This window comes from Stegastes partitus, unplaced genomic scaffold (assembly GCF_000690725.1).
Source record: "Stegastes partitus isolate 25-593 unplaced genomic scaffold, Stegastes_partitus-1.0.2 Scaffold39, whole genome shotgun sequence".
Lineage (NCBI taxonomy): Eukaryota > Metazoa > Chordata > Actinopteri > Pomacentridae > Stegastes > Stegastes partitus.
In genome coordinates, this window is record NW_007577770.1 from 390,082 (window position 1) to 406,164 (window position 16,083).

Sequence of the window (16,083 nt, forward strand, 5' to 3'; positions counted from 1 at the left end):
TTTTTTTCCATGTTTCTGTTTCCATTATTGACCAAACAATGAGGATGTTTTAGGTAGTTTTAATATTTTCTGGAGTGCCCAAATCCTGAACCGTTGCTGGCCTCTGTCCATAACCCTGACTTAAAAACGGACAGTTTGTAATACTGCTGTCATGCATTAAATTGTTTTGTTACAGCTAGAGTATACAAGATTGTAGAAACCGGAAAGAGTAAAGTGGATTTTGTAATCTTGCAACTGAAAAAATCCCACCCACTCCTTTCAGGGATCCCTCCACAACCACTCCTCCAAAACACATGAACGTACAATGTAGGAGTACAACTGTACTAATACATGAGAGAGAGCGTCGGTGGTTAAAAACACACAAGTAGGCTGCATCACCACATTTCAAAACATCCCATTCAAGCCAGTATAGACTAAGATCAGACAAATACCACTGAACACTTGCTCACAACCAGGCTACAATGCAGACACAGATATGTGTAAACACACTCTAATGAAACTGAAGGAGGAACACCACAACAGGCACAGAAAAACACCCAAACACAACAACAAACGCAATCATTTAACATGTTTATCAGTGCAAGATATTGCAGGTTTAGGTGGAACTGTAGCATGTGGCTGCACTTTGTCTGCTATGATTGTGCTATCTGCCTGCTTGCTTTAGCAGTGTGTCCACTAATAGCTTTGTGGATGACTCTGGCGACGTGCAGTGAGTGCATGCCGGTAGGCAGGTAGGTAATTAGGGAGAGTTAGGCTGACCTATCATCTCATGCGGACCGAATGCAATGATTGTTTTTACAGGCAGTGACTGCTGCAGAAAACAGACGTTTGTCTTTTTATTATCAAAACACTTGATTTACTGATTGCTGTTGGAATGTAATTTCCTGCAAAGGATTGATAAAATATCTACATATCTATCTAAGGAGATCTGAAACAATCAGGACAAATGAATGCTTCTGGAAAACACTAGATACTGTAGCTTTAATACAGTAGACTCTAATTCCTATTTTGTTCACTAAGATTTGCTCCAAAGCTGCTGTATGAATGGGGTCTGGAGACTGTGACAGTTTCCACTCAAGACTGAGTACAGTCATTTGAGCAACAGGGCAGGCAGTCAGGCCCCCTCCTCGCCCCTCCTGAAGAAAGACATTTCTACTGGTTCATTTACCCAAGAAGGACAAAAGGAAGACTGCATGCTGTGTGTGTAGAACCAGTCAGTCCCCACATAGTGTGTTTTTAACACTAGCTTCTAAAATAAATCACTCAAAATCCAACCCTCTCAGCCAGGAACTTCCAGCAATTGTTCATCTGGAGACTTATCTGTTGCCCCTTTGGCCCAATGGGAATCTCTTCTTTACTGAAGACTTGCTAAGACAATTGTAGTAGACGTCTCTAGAACTCTTTCTTGTGCATTTTATAGACTATTGTTGTTGTCTTTAATTGCTTATGAATATAGTTAAACATCTAATATATCACGGTTCATTTGTCATTTTCCAAATCCACAAAGCGAGAAGAGTTGCACAGTCAGTGTCCACAGTCTCAAATTTAGAAAGATGTAGTAGTAATTCAACACACCCTTTTTTGGAATTATCTATGCAGAGGAGAGCTGACTTTTATATGTAATCTCTTTCTATGCACCAAATATCGATTTCCTGTCGTGATTTCATGAGAAAATGTCCAATTAAAGCACTCTAAATAGTGATGATGCACAGGAAATCTTTAAATTCTTGAGCTGTGATCATGTGGTCTCAAAATCCCAGAAGGCTACAAGACTCCCACTCCAGGGATGTTAGGAATTGTTTTCAATGTTCTCATGTGCCATGTCCCCATGTTCCTGCTACAGGGATGGGAGAGTGGTGCTCATCACACGGCTCACCTATAGTACCCACCATCACTTCAGATCCAGGCCGCAGAAAGGTAGCTGTCGAGTCGAGATGTGGGCGGAAAGGTGAGGGCAGGATGTTCTTATTTACAGTGCCTGCTACCATGACCTGCAGCAGCACAGTAATTGTTGTGGTGATAAAAGAAAACAGTCTGCAGCACATCCACACACTGCAGGGTACTTTGTGCTGGACAAAAGAGGATTATTTACATTGATATAAAAAGCAGTGTATCCTGTTTCTGAAGTTAAAAATAAATCCAGCAAATGTTTATCCTAAACACTTGGACAGATAGATTCAGTCTGATATCGCAGTGATTGTTTGCATTTTACTGTTTTTCCTCTTGACACAAGACAACTGCTGTTACCTTTAACCTCAGTTACACAGTAGGTTGAGTTTATCAAAGACAGTGTTGCACACAAAGGTCCATTAAGTAAATCAAACAAAAAGTCGTTTATTGATCTCCTTTTATAGTTTAACCTAAAATTGGCATTTAGAAGTAACCACAGACAGGCTCAGCTCCAAAATACAATGACTGCATCAGAGGTTAGTCAAGTTGTGACCATCTAGTTTATTTCTATAGCATCTTTCAAAACTGGCGTTACAGGGCGCTTTAAAAAAAAAAAAAAAAAACTGCCAACAATAGAAAAAACATTCTAAAATATTCTACAAATGCCAATCTGTACTGGTAGGTTTAAAACACTTTTTAAAGTCAGGAAATGACTGAGCTCATCTGACATTAGCTGGGAGCTTGTTTACACAGCGTTGAGGTTAAAACTCTAAAAACATCTCTTTGTTTTAGGAATTTGGAATTTTTTTTACCAGAAACTGATTCTGAGAGATCTAGTTGCAGAATAGAGGGTTAACAAAGGAAGCTCTTGTAATGATGTCTAACTAATTAACAGAATCTTAAAATAAACATAATTTGTACCCATCCATAGTCGTAGTAAAGGTGTGTCTTTGTGAAGCTTTTATTTGCATTGACATTTGACCTCAAATTTCTGCAAATGTATCAAAATACAGCATACTTCTTTGCAGGAATATTTTTTGCAATTCTCTGTTTTGAAAGCATGAGCTACAAACCAAACAGCTGAACTTACTGTAAAGATGAGTTTGGTATATTTTTCTATGCATCACCTGCAGAGGCAGTTCTTTACCACAGGCGGTAAGGTTTGCCAACAGTGCCACAGTTCATCAAGGTTGCAAAAAAAATGTTTTAAAAATCTGGGCATGAGGTGGTCGTAAGTGCTTAAACTGAGTCATCTTGGCGGAACATTGGAGTTAATGTCTGCTGCTGGCGTTCGACTTTGAACTCTCCCATCTTTGAGTATCCACATAATGTTATCTGGACAGTATTAAAACATCACCAGACTCACTAAAGTTGTCCTGCTGCTGTTTTACACAGTTTTGCACAATAGTTGAATCTGTGTAGATTCTTTCAAGTCATGGTAATCCTAAGAGCTCTAGCAGAACACAACTGGACTTCTCTTTTTGTTCTTGAAGACATTCCATCTGTCTATCAAGAGGCTTAAGATCATGACTGGGAATCTGACCGTACGGTGCACTCAGCAGGAGTTCCCACTCCCCACTCACAATTGATTAATGGCATATTTATTATTAAAATTCAACAAAGGAGGCAAAATATTAAACTGAGAGTGCAGAATTTGGCCTTACCACAGATCCTGATAGGGATTTTGACATAAATCTGAACCAAATTGTGAAATCTCATTAATTGTGGCTGCCCTTAGAATGGAATATGTCACTATAGCATATACAGAATATGCAGAATGTGATCTCTAACCATTTAAGTAACCAACAAAGTAAATTAAATTCATGAGGTTGTTTGTTGAACGTGGTCTCACTCTCCCTAAGGGACTCGGTGAAGTTGGGGGACATTTTTGAGGACAGGATCAAGTTGTCAGACATACAGAGCATCATGTGGCAGATTGTTTATGGTCCCTTGCTGTCTTAAAAAGATCTGGGTTGGACCAATTTGGAGACATTTGTGTTCGCTTTTCCTCTGAAAATACAACTAAACAACACAACTGAACATCACCTTGTTGTAGTCACAAGTGGGCTCATTGGAATGTGCCGCAGCTTTTACAGCATTGTGGACTAACAACAACATGCTACGTCATCATTCTGTGCATCTCTGTCCGTGAATGTGACCGAGACAGCACAGCCTTGTGCAATGTAGAAAATGATACTGAAATGCTACGAGGTCTGATCTAGTAAGATTACCGGCATGACTTTTATGAAAGGGGCTTCAGACAACAAATGGTGGAGTTGTGAACATTCAAATGCCTGACTACGCCCAAACTAGCATACCAGCATCCAGTTCGTTTGAATAGACCCACATTTTTAAGTGGCCATTTACAGTTACTGATCAACTGAGTGTGTCTGTGCTGTCATGCTATCTGACCACTGTCCTGTAAAGTCACATCTGATGTGGGTGTGGATTAACTGGGTGGTTGAGAATCTGTGCACCATTGGCTGCATTTAACCATTCTCTAATAAGGACAAGACTTTTAACTTGTTCTCTAAATCATAAAACAAGACAATGTGCATAATTAGTTATTATTTTAGTTGAAAATGTTGGACTGATCAGGTGAAAGTCTGAAAACTGGGCTGGGCTGAGCCCCTAGTGTGCCAAGATCCTAAAAACGGCTCTGACTTCAAGATTACTGGAGGTATATCTGATCATTACGTTACATTACAAGACGAAGACGTTCTTTTCTGGACATATTTTAGGTTTCCTGTAAGTTGTGGATAAGTTTTAGCTCCATCTAAGTCGGGAACCTGCCATCCACAGCAGAGCAGCGTTACGTCATTCCTCCGTGTCTGTATAAAGCGTGTGTGGCGCATGGACCGTGAAGTGCAGCTCAGAGGCTCAGAGCAGCGATATTGTTCCAGGCGCGCACCAAAGGCAGGAACTGATTGGTCCTACTTGTGTGAGATTCGCCACATACCAGCGTGTAACTGAAATACCTCTCATTCAACTTTTATATATCTGTATTTTTTTTTTTACCAGCCTTTAATTTTAATCCAGTTAACTTTTTTGGTTGCACCTGCCCGGAGGATACAGCGGTCCATCCGTCTCCTCAGTGCGGGATCGGGAGTTGGACCGGCCAGCTGCGCAGGAGAGCTCCCCCGCGAAAACGCGTCATGGGATACGGGAGAATTATTGCAGCTTTTTCCCTGCACACCTGAAGGTTTTGTGGATTTATAAGGCACACTTTAAAAGACAAGTTAAGACTCTGATTTGCTTGCTTTCAGAGGAAAGTTTTGTCACCGCTCCGGAATTTAAATCTTCCTCCAGGGACTCTGTTACTTCAGTTTCAGGACACGGTTTTGGATTTTGGTGACAGGATGGCTTCATCGGACTGCTTCAAACTGGTCGCTGTCATCTTGTGTTGTTCGTCACTCACAAATGGTAAGAAGTCATGCATGCTCGTACAGACCAGTTATTTACGCGTAGACAAGTTTTACGCATGAGGGGAGATAATTTTAACATCGCAGTTTGGCTTGTCTGATTCGTGTCAGTGGAGGATTGGCTGCATATTGTTCCCGCAGACATTTGTCATTATCAGCCAGTTAGTTATTTAAAGGAAAAGCATGATAGTGGAGTCTATAGTCTCTTAATAGTAATCTTCTCCTTTTTCTGTTTAACTGATTATTTCCTCCCCCCACCTCCAATTCTCTTCTTAAATCCTAACTTTTGTGGCGCATTTTTGTGTGAATATGACTATAGAATATACAGAATATAATATGTTTTAAGAAAATCATGCATCAACAGTTTAAGGCAGGCTGTTATTGAATCTGCAGTTCTCACACAGCCCACTAGAGGTAGTCTTGCCCCTTTGTAATTGGTGATGATTAACAAGTGGGTAAAATGTGTTCACTCAGACAGGTAACCTGGCAGACTATATTTTAAGACTGACTTAATTGATGAACTTTTCATAGGCTGACTTGTTTCCTTGAAAATCCTGAACATTTTACAAATGAACACTTTGTTGCATATTGTGACAGAACCGTTTGTTCCAGCCATTGTTATTTGTGAGCGAACAGGATTAAACATTTTGGGAGCAGAATGCATGTTTCTCCTGACAGCACAATCAGCTTCATTGTCTCAGTGTCACTGCACCAAAACAAGACAGAGTATAAAACATGGATGTTCCTCCACCTTGCGCCAGGTCGAGTGTGCCACTGAGATACACGTAAGGATTCCAATGCCAAATAAACAACCCATCCAAACAAAGGAAACATTGCTCACATTCAACCCCCCCACAACACGCACACACTCGTACACACTTTGAGCGTATGAAGCTTTGTCCGCTGTGTTTTCAAGTAGATTTCCTTCACTGTCCGCACACAAAGCGTGGGAAAGACGCAAGGAGGAAGCGGATGTAGGGACAAGAGGCAGCCTGGAATTGTTCTGGCTAGTAGAGGTCACGGAAATGTGACACGCTACCTGAGCAAAGATTTCTTCCTGGTGCTCCTTGTGCTCATATTCAGCTATGTCAAATTTCATACAGAAGACAATGGCGAGGAGGAAAGGGGGGTATCGTTTGTGAATAGGAGTCACCGACTGGTAGGGTCATTAGTTACTGATGGTTATCAGGTGGTCTCTGTTTATGCGAAGGTGTGTAACTGACTTATTCTGGTAAATAAGGTACAACTATATAGTCACGTCATGATTAGCCACATAAACCACCTAAAATTAACATTCATACTGCCTTCTTTCAGTGAAGACACAATGCCGACCAATGCTGGATTTATGGGCACATTTGTGATTTTAGGGAGTAAAAAAAATCAGATATCAGTACATCAGATGAAATTTCACATTCATATACAGTGGTTAACAAATTTATTAGACCACCAACCAATGTAAGGGTTATGCCACAGCTGCCCTGAATGAAAAGCACTGGTAATAACCAAAATCATTTCTTATGTTTCTATAATGGTTAATACACCAGTATGTAGAAGCTCTTTAACCAAAATGATATTTTTAGTGTTAAAAAATAATTATTATTGTTGTCCGTGAATGATAAAAATTTATCATTTTACAAGAAACTGAACAAATAGCAAACCACATAATAATTTCTTGATTAATTAAATTATAGCTATTTACTTGCATTCTAGAACAGCAAAAAACAGTTTAGCGGTTGAATCTTCTTAGAGAAGCCCAGTGAGCCACCTAAATTTGGATGTAAAAAGGTGAATTCTAGAAAAGTTTATAATTAAAAATTCCTCATTCCTGTTCAAAACAGTAAAACGTAGAGAGCTCAGTGCGAATTAAAACACGTGATGCTGGATGGTCTATATGTATATATAAATAGTGTTTAACAAATTAGACAGGTGGTCTAATAAATTTGTTAAGCACTATATATATATATATATATATATATATATATATATGTATGTGTGTGTGTGTGTGTGTGTGTGTGTATATATACACGTATAGGTTAGGTTTATATTTAGAAGGAAAATTATTAGATCGTTGTTTATTACATTTTTTCACAAACTAGTTTACCTTCTTCCCTTGAAGGCACTACTTGACTCCACACCACCATCTGCGATAAAATCTCTGCTACATGTGCTGCCTACAGTGCTGAGTGTTGGAAATCTGCTGGACAAACTTATGTGATGACACCATTTCTAAATTACCCCAACGTTTTTTTCTCTATTTTGTTCTGTATAGAACTTTTTGGGACAACACATATGTCAATATGCCTGTGGCAGGTCAATATTGTCTGATATTATTCACTGACTGGTGTATTGGTCAGGCTCAGGTCACAATATTAAAGTTGTCATTAGAATTACAAAGACGCAGAAACAGAGAATTGGATTATTTTAGTGAGGCACATTTAAATGTGAATGAAAGAAAAAAGGTACATGTTCTCTTGCAAGACACTCTGGCCTATGTGATAGTTTTTTAATGTTTAACTTGCTGCTGATTCAGAAATGGGCACAGGTGTATTGTCAAATGTGTTGTTTTATGACCTTCTGACACCAAATTAAATGACGCATAAAGCCTCAAACTGTGACTTCGTGCCCTTTCAGCAATGTGTAATGGTTTCTGCTTTTCACTCAGGATGGGACGCATGCAAAAATACTGATTCTGCCATGTTTCTGTGAATTTATGTGTCATTCTTCACAAGGTAATCTGTTTTAGAATTATGAGTCCACTCACAGGAAACAGGAGTTCATTGGTTCATTCTGGGTATGGAGTTACAGTGTTTCAGCGGAATATGTTTTTGCTCATATTCTGGAGAAAAGAAGTGATGCAACAAGTCACCCATTATACGTCAAGTAAAACTAAAACTGAAAGCTGCCTTGTTATTTTTCTTCCTCTTCTTTTACTCGTCATACCTACATTTCCTCTATTAATCTATACTACATTGTATCAGTCAGGCATTTCTTTTCCTACAATCCAGGGTGTGTTTCTATCAGAGGGGGTTCATGTTGTGTCTAATTCGTACTGGAGTCATTTCTTTCTTTTTTTTTTCCTGCTTGGACACTTGAGAAGGACTGTAAAATGGGAGTGATGAGAGGTCAGCCAAGTGCAGTGGGGGCTCATTGCTCACTGGCGGTACGTCTGGGTTCATGCAGGCAGCACAGGAAAAACACATCCACACACACTCACACTCACCTGGATTGGAAGACTTACCAGCAGAGCAGAAGTCGTTCCCTTACACAGGGATATTCAACTTTACAAATTGCGCGGGGTAGCTGCTCTTATGGGATTATTGCAGCATCTGTTCCATACTAGGCATGTCCAACCTGAGCCAGCAATATATTTTCTTTGAATCCTTCATGAGATTTCAATTTCAGGGAGCTTCTGTCTGCCTACTAGTCTTAATCATACGTTATGGAACAGGAATCCTCAGGGTTTACTATTTAGGAGTCTCATGCAGGAGATTCCTGTTTGTTGGCTCTACTCAGCTTTATATAACCTAGAGTGGCCACCCATCATGGCCAGATGTTCCTTTATTTTGCTTTTTTAAGAGGAGTCTGGGGCATTTTGTCTCCAAATCTCCAAAGGCTAATGCACGGCTAATAAAAAAGGCACTCTCCGTAACTGTTGTCTTAACCTTGCAGTTGGCAAAGTGAAGGGTTTCTAGAAGGTGTGAGTGAATGCTCCACGATCCTTGTTGCACAGCCGGAACAGTGGTAGCAACTTCTTATTATGGCAGGTGGCCCATAGTCTCGTCAAAGGTTTAGTGTTGTGGTACTGTAGAGTCTTAAGTAAATTTGTCTCCCTGTTTGTCTTAAAAAACTCAACCTAAATTCAACTTATCATGAAAAGTCACTGGCAAAGAACAACTGCAGCACAATTCTACCGCAACACTTTGAGAAAGCTTTAAAATTCAAATATAGTGGATTTAAAAAAAAATAAGCTTTGCTATTCAGTCCAGCTTCTTAACAGGTAACAGAGAAATAGCTTATCCATTTTTATTTTTTTTTAAAAAGGGTAAATAAAATCAATCAATCAAGTTTGTGTATAGTGTGTTGCATTTGTTTCCTATTATTAGACTGTCAACAGGCTGCACGGATTTCTTATTATCCTTTGGCACTTTTACTCAAAGCATCTGAGTTTACTATTAATTTCTTCCTGTCGCCATGGCCACAGTATGACGAAGATGACTCACCAAAAGTGCCTCCATAGTCTTTTGTTTGGCAATAATTCACTCTCCGCCCTCTAAATGTCTCAGTGTACGAAGTGGCAAGGTTATACAAGGGAATCATCGTGCCTTATTGTTACTTTTGCCTTTAAAATACAAAAAAAGATTTTCTCCCCCGGCCCTGAGGACAGTCGCGTTGTTTCATGACGCTTCAGGAAGTACGGGGAGATGAAGGGTATTCTCTGCAAAAGAAAAGGGAATTCCGTATATTATTCCTCGCACTTGAAGGGCCGTGACTTGGGGTTTCCTGTTTAATTCAATGATAGTATAGTCATCTCATACAGTAATAGTGGTTTTTATTACGCAACCATGAGCTACTGGCAGCCTGCTGCAACAGCACGGCTGGTGATGTGTTGCCAACTATTACGGCAACTCATAAAGTCCTGTGCTCTCACGTTTTCTCTCAGCTTCTTTATTGTAGTTCATATATTACTTTTCTCTGTGAAGGTTTGCTGTATTGTCAAACTTTACTTCTGTATTGTCGTTGCGAAATGGTAACCTCACGTCGTAGCAATTGGTTTGAATAACCAATACAGATGGCTGCAAATCAATCAAGAAATAGTAGACGATACAAACAACTAACAAAATAAAATTAACCCCAAAAGCTTATTTTTGCAAACTTCTTTTAACAATTTCAGTTTATTTAGTCATTATAAGATTCTAAATAAGTAACATAGGGATTTTTTTTCATTTGATAAAAGCTAAGAAGAGTACAGCTTATCATTACCTTTGTTAAACCTTTGGCTTACACTAATAGAAGAACTCAGTTGTTCTTTCAGACTAAATATTTAAGCATTTACTCTGCCACAAACATTTCACAATAGTGCAGAGTAGATCCTGGAATCCAGTACTGTTTGAAATACTTTCCTGACCAGTCGTAAACCTGCCACAAATGTTTTCCAAACACGACATCCTGCATCACTTCCCTTAAAGACCCCCTCTGGTGAAAATCAAGTTTTAAAAAAAAATCTTGCTAATTCGTCCATATGGTGTTTTTTATATGCTAGAAGACACAACATGACTAAAATTATTAGTCAACACCATCTCTGAGCATTTCCACCTTGAAACTGTAGTTTTTGCAATGTTTGAGCAGAGTCATGGGTGAGCTGGTGTGTTGAGCTGCAGTGAATGGGGAAGAGGGACTATAAATAGAGGCTTCATAGATCTGCACTTTCTAACAGAAGCAACAGTGCAAACTTACATCTAAACCATTTTAAGATCAGAAGGGGTTGTTTTCATGGAAAAATCTTGTAAATGTGTAAGTTTCAAACAGAGAGAACAGTGTTTAGGGATTTCAATCAATGGCCAGAGAGGGATTTTAATCAATACCAAGTGAGGACATGTAACTGCGATCAGTTCACTTGGCCCTGTGTCAGTAATCAGCTTGATGCTGTGCGACTGGCTCAACACCCCATCGTGAGACGACTGAAAAGCTGAACCAGAAGTCACTCAGCCTCTCCGTCTCCCCTCCTTCGCTCTGTTTGTTCCATGTTCCATGCTTGTCCTCGTTTTAATGGCTCTTGATGAGAACCAGCTTGAGGGCTCTTTGAACCAACACAATAAGCACAATTTCTGGCATTTTTCAGGCGATATCCTTGAGGAATGCAGCACACAGCTGGGTTTGGGCTGTCGGGATGCTGGCTAAGGTCAGCGCTGGGCAGCAACTGGGGCAGGTGGGAGTTTTTGAGGGTGTGGGTGTAGAAAGACAACCACGGTGTGTTTTTTTTCCCTCTCTTTTCTTCTCTTGTCTTTTTTTAGTGGTCTGCTGGGGGCCCCTGCTGATTCATCCATCTGTAGTGCATTACTGAGGAGAACAGGGCAAAAACCGGCTAGTATTTAGAAATGATCAAGTTGCCCGAGCAATTTGAGGTCAAGATGATGTGTTGCAAAGAGATGCAGGGATTCATACACATGTTGCTTTTGTTTTACAACACAAGTCAAAGAAACGACAAGTTGAACCTGCAGAAATTAGGAGACTGCAGCCTGATACATTGCACTTTTTTGTTTTTTACATTCATATTTAACAGATCCCGCAGGTCATATTCTGTTTATTCATTATTCCCTTTTCCAGTTGTTATTTCACATAAACTTGCTGCCATTTTTGCAGATGTGAGGCAAGAAAAAAATGCAAGTTAGAAAAGGAAATTTATTTGACAGCTACAAATAAACCAGCAATAAATAATTATTACCTTGTTTATTTAAGTCAGGAACCTTGATTTGTATTCAATCCAATATACAGGCAATAGTAATGTTGTGGTATCGCAACATGAAAGAGCATAAGCCACAACCCTTCCCCTCTGCTTAACCTTGGACAATAAAACAATGATGTTATCATATTTTGTAAAGGAAGTAGATATTGAGCGCTACTGCCAACACTGGCAGCGTCAGCTCTTTCTTAGCACAACAGCTGTTCTGAATAATAGACAAAAACTAGGCAAATGTGTGTGAGCGAGTGTTTTTCTTTGTGTGTGTGTGTGTGTGTGCGCGCGCGTGCATGTGAGTCTGGTCCATGAACATGTGTATCCATCAGCTAGTTCATGTGTCTGCATGGCACTTTTGTGTAGCTCCACTGTGTTTCTTGAAATGTGCTGCAAATAAAGGTTTCCCTGAAGACTGTCATATTTGGAGGGTAGACTTAATAAACTTGTTTTTTGACCACAACCACAAACTGTTCTTGGACCTCAGTAAAAAGCAGGAAATCACGTAAGAGACTGTGACACCTCCTGGACAGCAGAGAGAATCACAGTGTTTCCTATGTTGATCGCTGTTAGAGAGACCTCTCAACACATTCAGCTGTCCGCACCTTTGAATCAGACGTCGCGACCTCAAATTCTCACTGATGATGTTGTAGGAATAAGAGAGTGCAAGGTCAATAGCAAATGAAAAATTGCTCTGTTCTTGCTCATTCTAACAGTTTTCACCTTTCTAGAAAAGCTTCTCTCTGTATCACCTCCTCCCTCCGTCTGTTCCACCTTTACTCTGTCTTTGTTTCTGCTCATCCTCAACAACCTGGCCTGCAGCGCCGGAAACACCCCCAGTGTGCTCACAGCGGACAATCACTCGTTTAAGAGGCAGGAGCAGAACCGCACAAAGTGAACCCACATGCCAAGCACTGATGTGATTCATGGGAATTTCCAGCGGTGATTTCCATTCTGTTTAGTGTGATAATGATTGACACTAACTCTTTTCCCTGTGTGTGTTTGTGTGTTCAGCAGGACACTCGGAGAGAGAGCACTCGCCCAAGATTCTGCCCTCTGACAATCCACTTGTGTATCAAAAGGATGATATCTTAATCCTCATGTGCAGGTATGAAGCCAAACACACCTACTTGTAACAAAGCATTGTACTTTATTACAGCTTCAGTCAGTTTTTGTGACAATTAAACAACTTTGTCGCCCCAGTTTTTCTTGCCTCGTCCTGGTCAGTTATCAGAGGTCAGTCTGGAATTTCTGAACTCTCACTGCAGCCCCAAAGTTTAGACTCTGGTCTCATTACATAACAGCAGGGGGCCTGGGTCTCTGAACACTTGCTGGCTACAAAGAAGCTGTGACAGGAACCACTGATGGTGGTCCGCATTTATCAGTCTGTTGCCATTTCCTTTCGGTGGGACCCAAGTGTGTTGCATTCACATTTGTTAAGAATTTAAGCTATTGCATCACTTTGTAGGCCTGCAAAGAATGTTCAGGAACTCATGCTATCTAATGTAATGCTTCCCTACAAGGCCATTCACTAAGACGCCTGGTCCCCAAAGTGCTGTCTTGTTTTCTTGTCACTGGATGAGAACTGGAGGTTGCTTGACTCAAAATTGTGCAGGCAAAGGCAGTGGTATGTGAGACATGTTTGATGTTCCTCTGGGATCTCTTTAATGAGAGTTTTAAAATGGATTCTGTGTGGAAAGAATGTGTTAGCTAAGCACATCTTTCAAGAGAAGCATGTTCCCATGTGAAAGTTCAAGTTATCCGATGACTCAAGATTAACTCCAAATAAACTTAAAATGAACATCAGGCTAAAAAGTCCCCGGGGAAGAAGCAGCCGCTGCCATCCTGAGCTAAAAAGCTTATGAGACCACAGCCAGCTGTGACACTTCTCCTAAAATAGACACAAGTCATGCAGTGTTTTGTTTACAGAGAACACATCAACAGCAAAGTGTGTCAAATCTATTCATAGGAAGTCATTTTGCTTTTACAAAAATTAGCCCCATCCAGATGGACCGATCTGACAGACGTCATCTTTATCTCACACTGTCCCTCACTGTCTTCTGTCAGAGGTCACGGCGTCCTGCACTGGAGACTTGCCAACGCCCAAAGGTCGATCCCATCACAGGGGGTGAAGGTGGAGCAGTGTGATTCCAGACATCACTCACACTGCAGCAAACTCACAGTCACACACCTGAGTGCCAATGACACAGGGATCTACAGCTGTAAATACTCTAAAGCTGCTTCAGACTACGTCACCTCAACCTATGTCTACGTCGAAGGTGAGACCTGCAAAATGCTCTTCACAAGGCTTATTGGTGGTGACTTATGCAGGTTGTACATCCTTTTTGTTGACTATGTACCATTCACAACAAGAAAACAGAAGCCTGTGCAGCCTTATTAGATGTTTTTACACTCAAATTATTCCCTCTAGCACAGAATCCAAGTCATATAAAAGCTGACTGTAATGTTGCTTAAATAAATAATGAACTGGTCTGTAAACTGTTAGACTGATAAGAGTTTTCAACAGATTTTTTTTCCCAACTGCAGCTTAGCGGTATTTGTTTCTGTAAGTCATGGAAGACTCGTGATTATCAAAAAAAAAAAGAAAAAAGTTTTCTCACAGTGATTGTCATCTGCTGACGCCAGTTGAGGGGTGCAGTGCTGGACTGAGCCCACTAATGGGCACAATGAAATCAGCAATCTGATACAAGATACAAGAATTAGAAAACTTGCACATTAGCTAGAGTGAATTAGTCAGCAGAAGTGGATGAAAAGGCAAAAGAATAAAACTGATGACAAAAGTGCAAAAAAAAGTAAGGGAGGTGAGAAGTAGTTACTGAATTTGTATGCACTAGATACGCTTACAGTTCCTGCTTAAGGATGCTGGCTTTAATTTAATGGCAGTCAGAGTGAAGTTCCACAGGTCTCCCTCTCAGAGAAAGGAAGTGGTTTCTGTGGGATTGTGGTTTCTCCTGGAGGTGAAAGGGTGACTGTGATTGCACGGGAAGCCCTGGTCATTGACTGTGATTTCCTCCTACAGCTACTGTTTCCCCTAAGTCTTTCCTAAAGCGTCACTTCACAGTTAGAGGATCTTTCAAATGGAGATTATGTTGGGAATGCAAAAGGAGAGAAAAGGTTTAATGTCAGCCTCAGCCCAATTCACTGAGCTGTTTTTTAGACTTTTAACAAACTGATATAGTGATACAGTCAGTAAATATGGGTCTGAGTCATAGTTACATATTATATGAAGCTGGATTTCTCTTTGTTTCTTCTTCTGTTCTGTGAATGTGGTTTCCAGTTGATATGACCTGCTGTGCCTGTGTTTAGTTAACCATTTAGAAGTTTTGTAACACCCTTATTTCAAAGCCTCTCGGCTGTTTATTAGATTATTTCCATGCTTACAATTCAGTTAATAGTTTCTTTAACACACCATTAATGCTTGACCTCACATCAATTGCAGACTATTTGCATTGCCCAGAGTTCATAGAGTGTTCCCACAGTTGCTGTGTGATGCCTGGCTTCCCAGCAGGAACACACCACTGGCCTGATAGCTGTTTCTGTGGGCTGATGCCATATCTGGCCAGAATTAAGTTAACTGAGATTTGATCTCTTTGTTTGAGCCCAGTGCAAAATGCCCTTGCATTGCCCTTATTTATTTGTGTCAGTGACATTGGGGACATTGAGCTATTGCAGCTGAGCAGAGGGTGAGATGCTCATTGCAAAACAGATATGGAACCATTCACACCGGCTGCCCTAACTTCCATGTTTTTGGACTGTGAGAGAAAACTTCACACACCTCTAGGGGATACACAGGCCCAGGGATGGAAGATGCAAAAACCACATAGAAATGCAGAACCCACAAAAGGCTCCAATAATTGCACTTTCTGGGGGTGCAGTGGTTAACTCTGACACATCAGAATAACAGCGGCAAATTTACTACAAAATATTGGGTTATCCCAAAGTACAACATATAAGTGGCCACATATGCTTTGAAATGCAGTTTCTGTCTTACCTCTATTTAAAATGTTACTTATTTGGGAAAATTTTGTGTCCTCAGATCCCGAGCAACCATTTGTGGAGCCCCGTTATTCAACACCATTCATTTTGGGCATCTACAGGCACGAGACCAGCCTTGTGGTTCCCTGTCGGACATCGTCTCCTAATACTACTGTGACACTGACAGGGGTAAGGCCTCACAAAGATATTCATCTCACACCTTCTGCACATGTCTTCCATTTGTGGGATATGTTGTTTTACTGTAGTGTATATTATATAAAGTAATCCAGAGTGTTCCATATACATACACTTTGAGTTAGGGTT

General features: G+C 40.4%; 1 protein-coding gene across 2 annotated transcripts in view; it reads left to right on the plus strand.

Annotated features, from left to right (window-relative positions):
- Positions 1 to 4,759: 4,759 nt before the first annotated feature.
- kdrl (kinase insert domain receptor like) overlaps positions 4,760 to 16,083 on the plus strand; it is a 49,256-nt gene continuing 37,932 nt past the window's right edge. The window contains exons 1-4 of one of the 2 annotated variants that reach the window (XM_008303798.1): positions 4,760 to 5,313; positions 12,778 to 12,871; positions 13,831 to 14,042; positions 15,821 to 15,948. In XM_008303798.1, coding sequence (XP_008302020.1) covers positions 5,250 to 5,313; positions 12,778 to 12,871; positions 13,831 to 14,042; positions 15,821 to 15,948 — 498 coding nt within the window. In that variant the 5' untranslated portion in view covers positions 4,760 to 5,249. The remainder of the gene's footprint in view (positions 5,314 to 12,777; positions 12,872 to 13,830; positions 14,043 to 15,820; positions 15,949 to 16,083) is intronic. The other variant, XM_008303806.1, reaches the window with a different exon arrangement.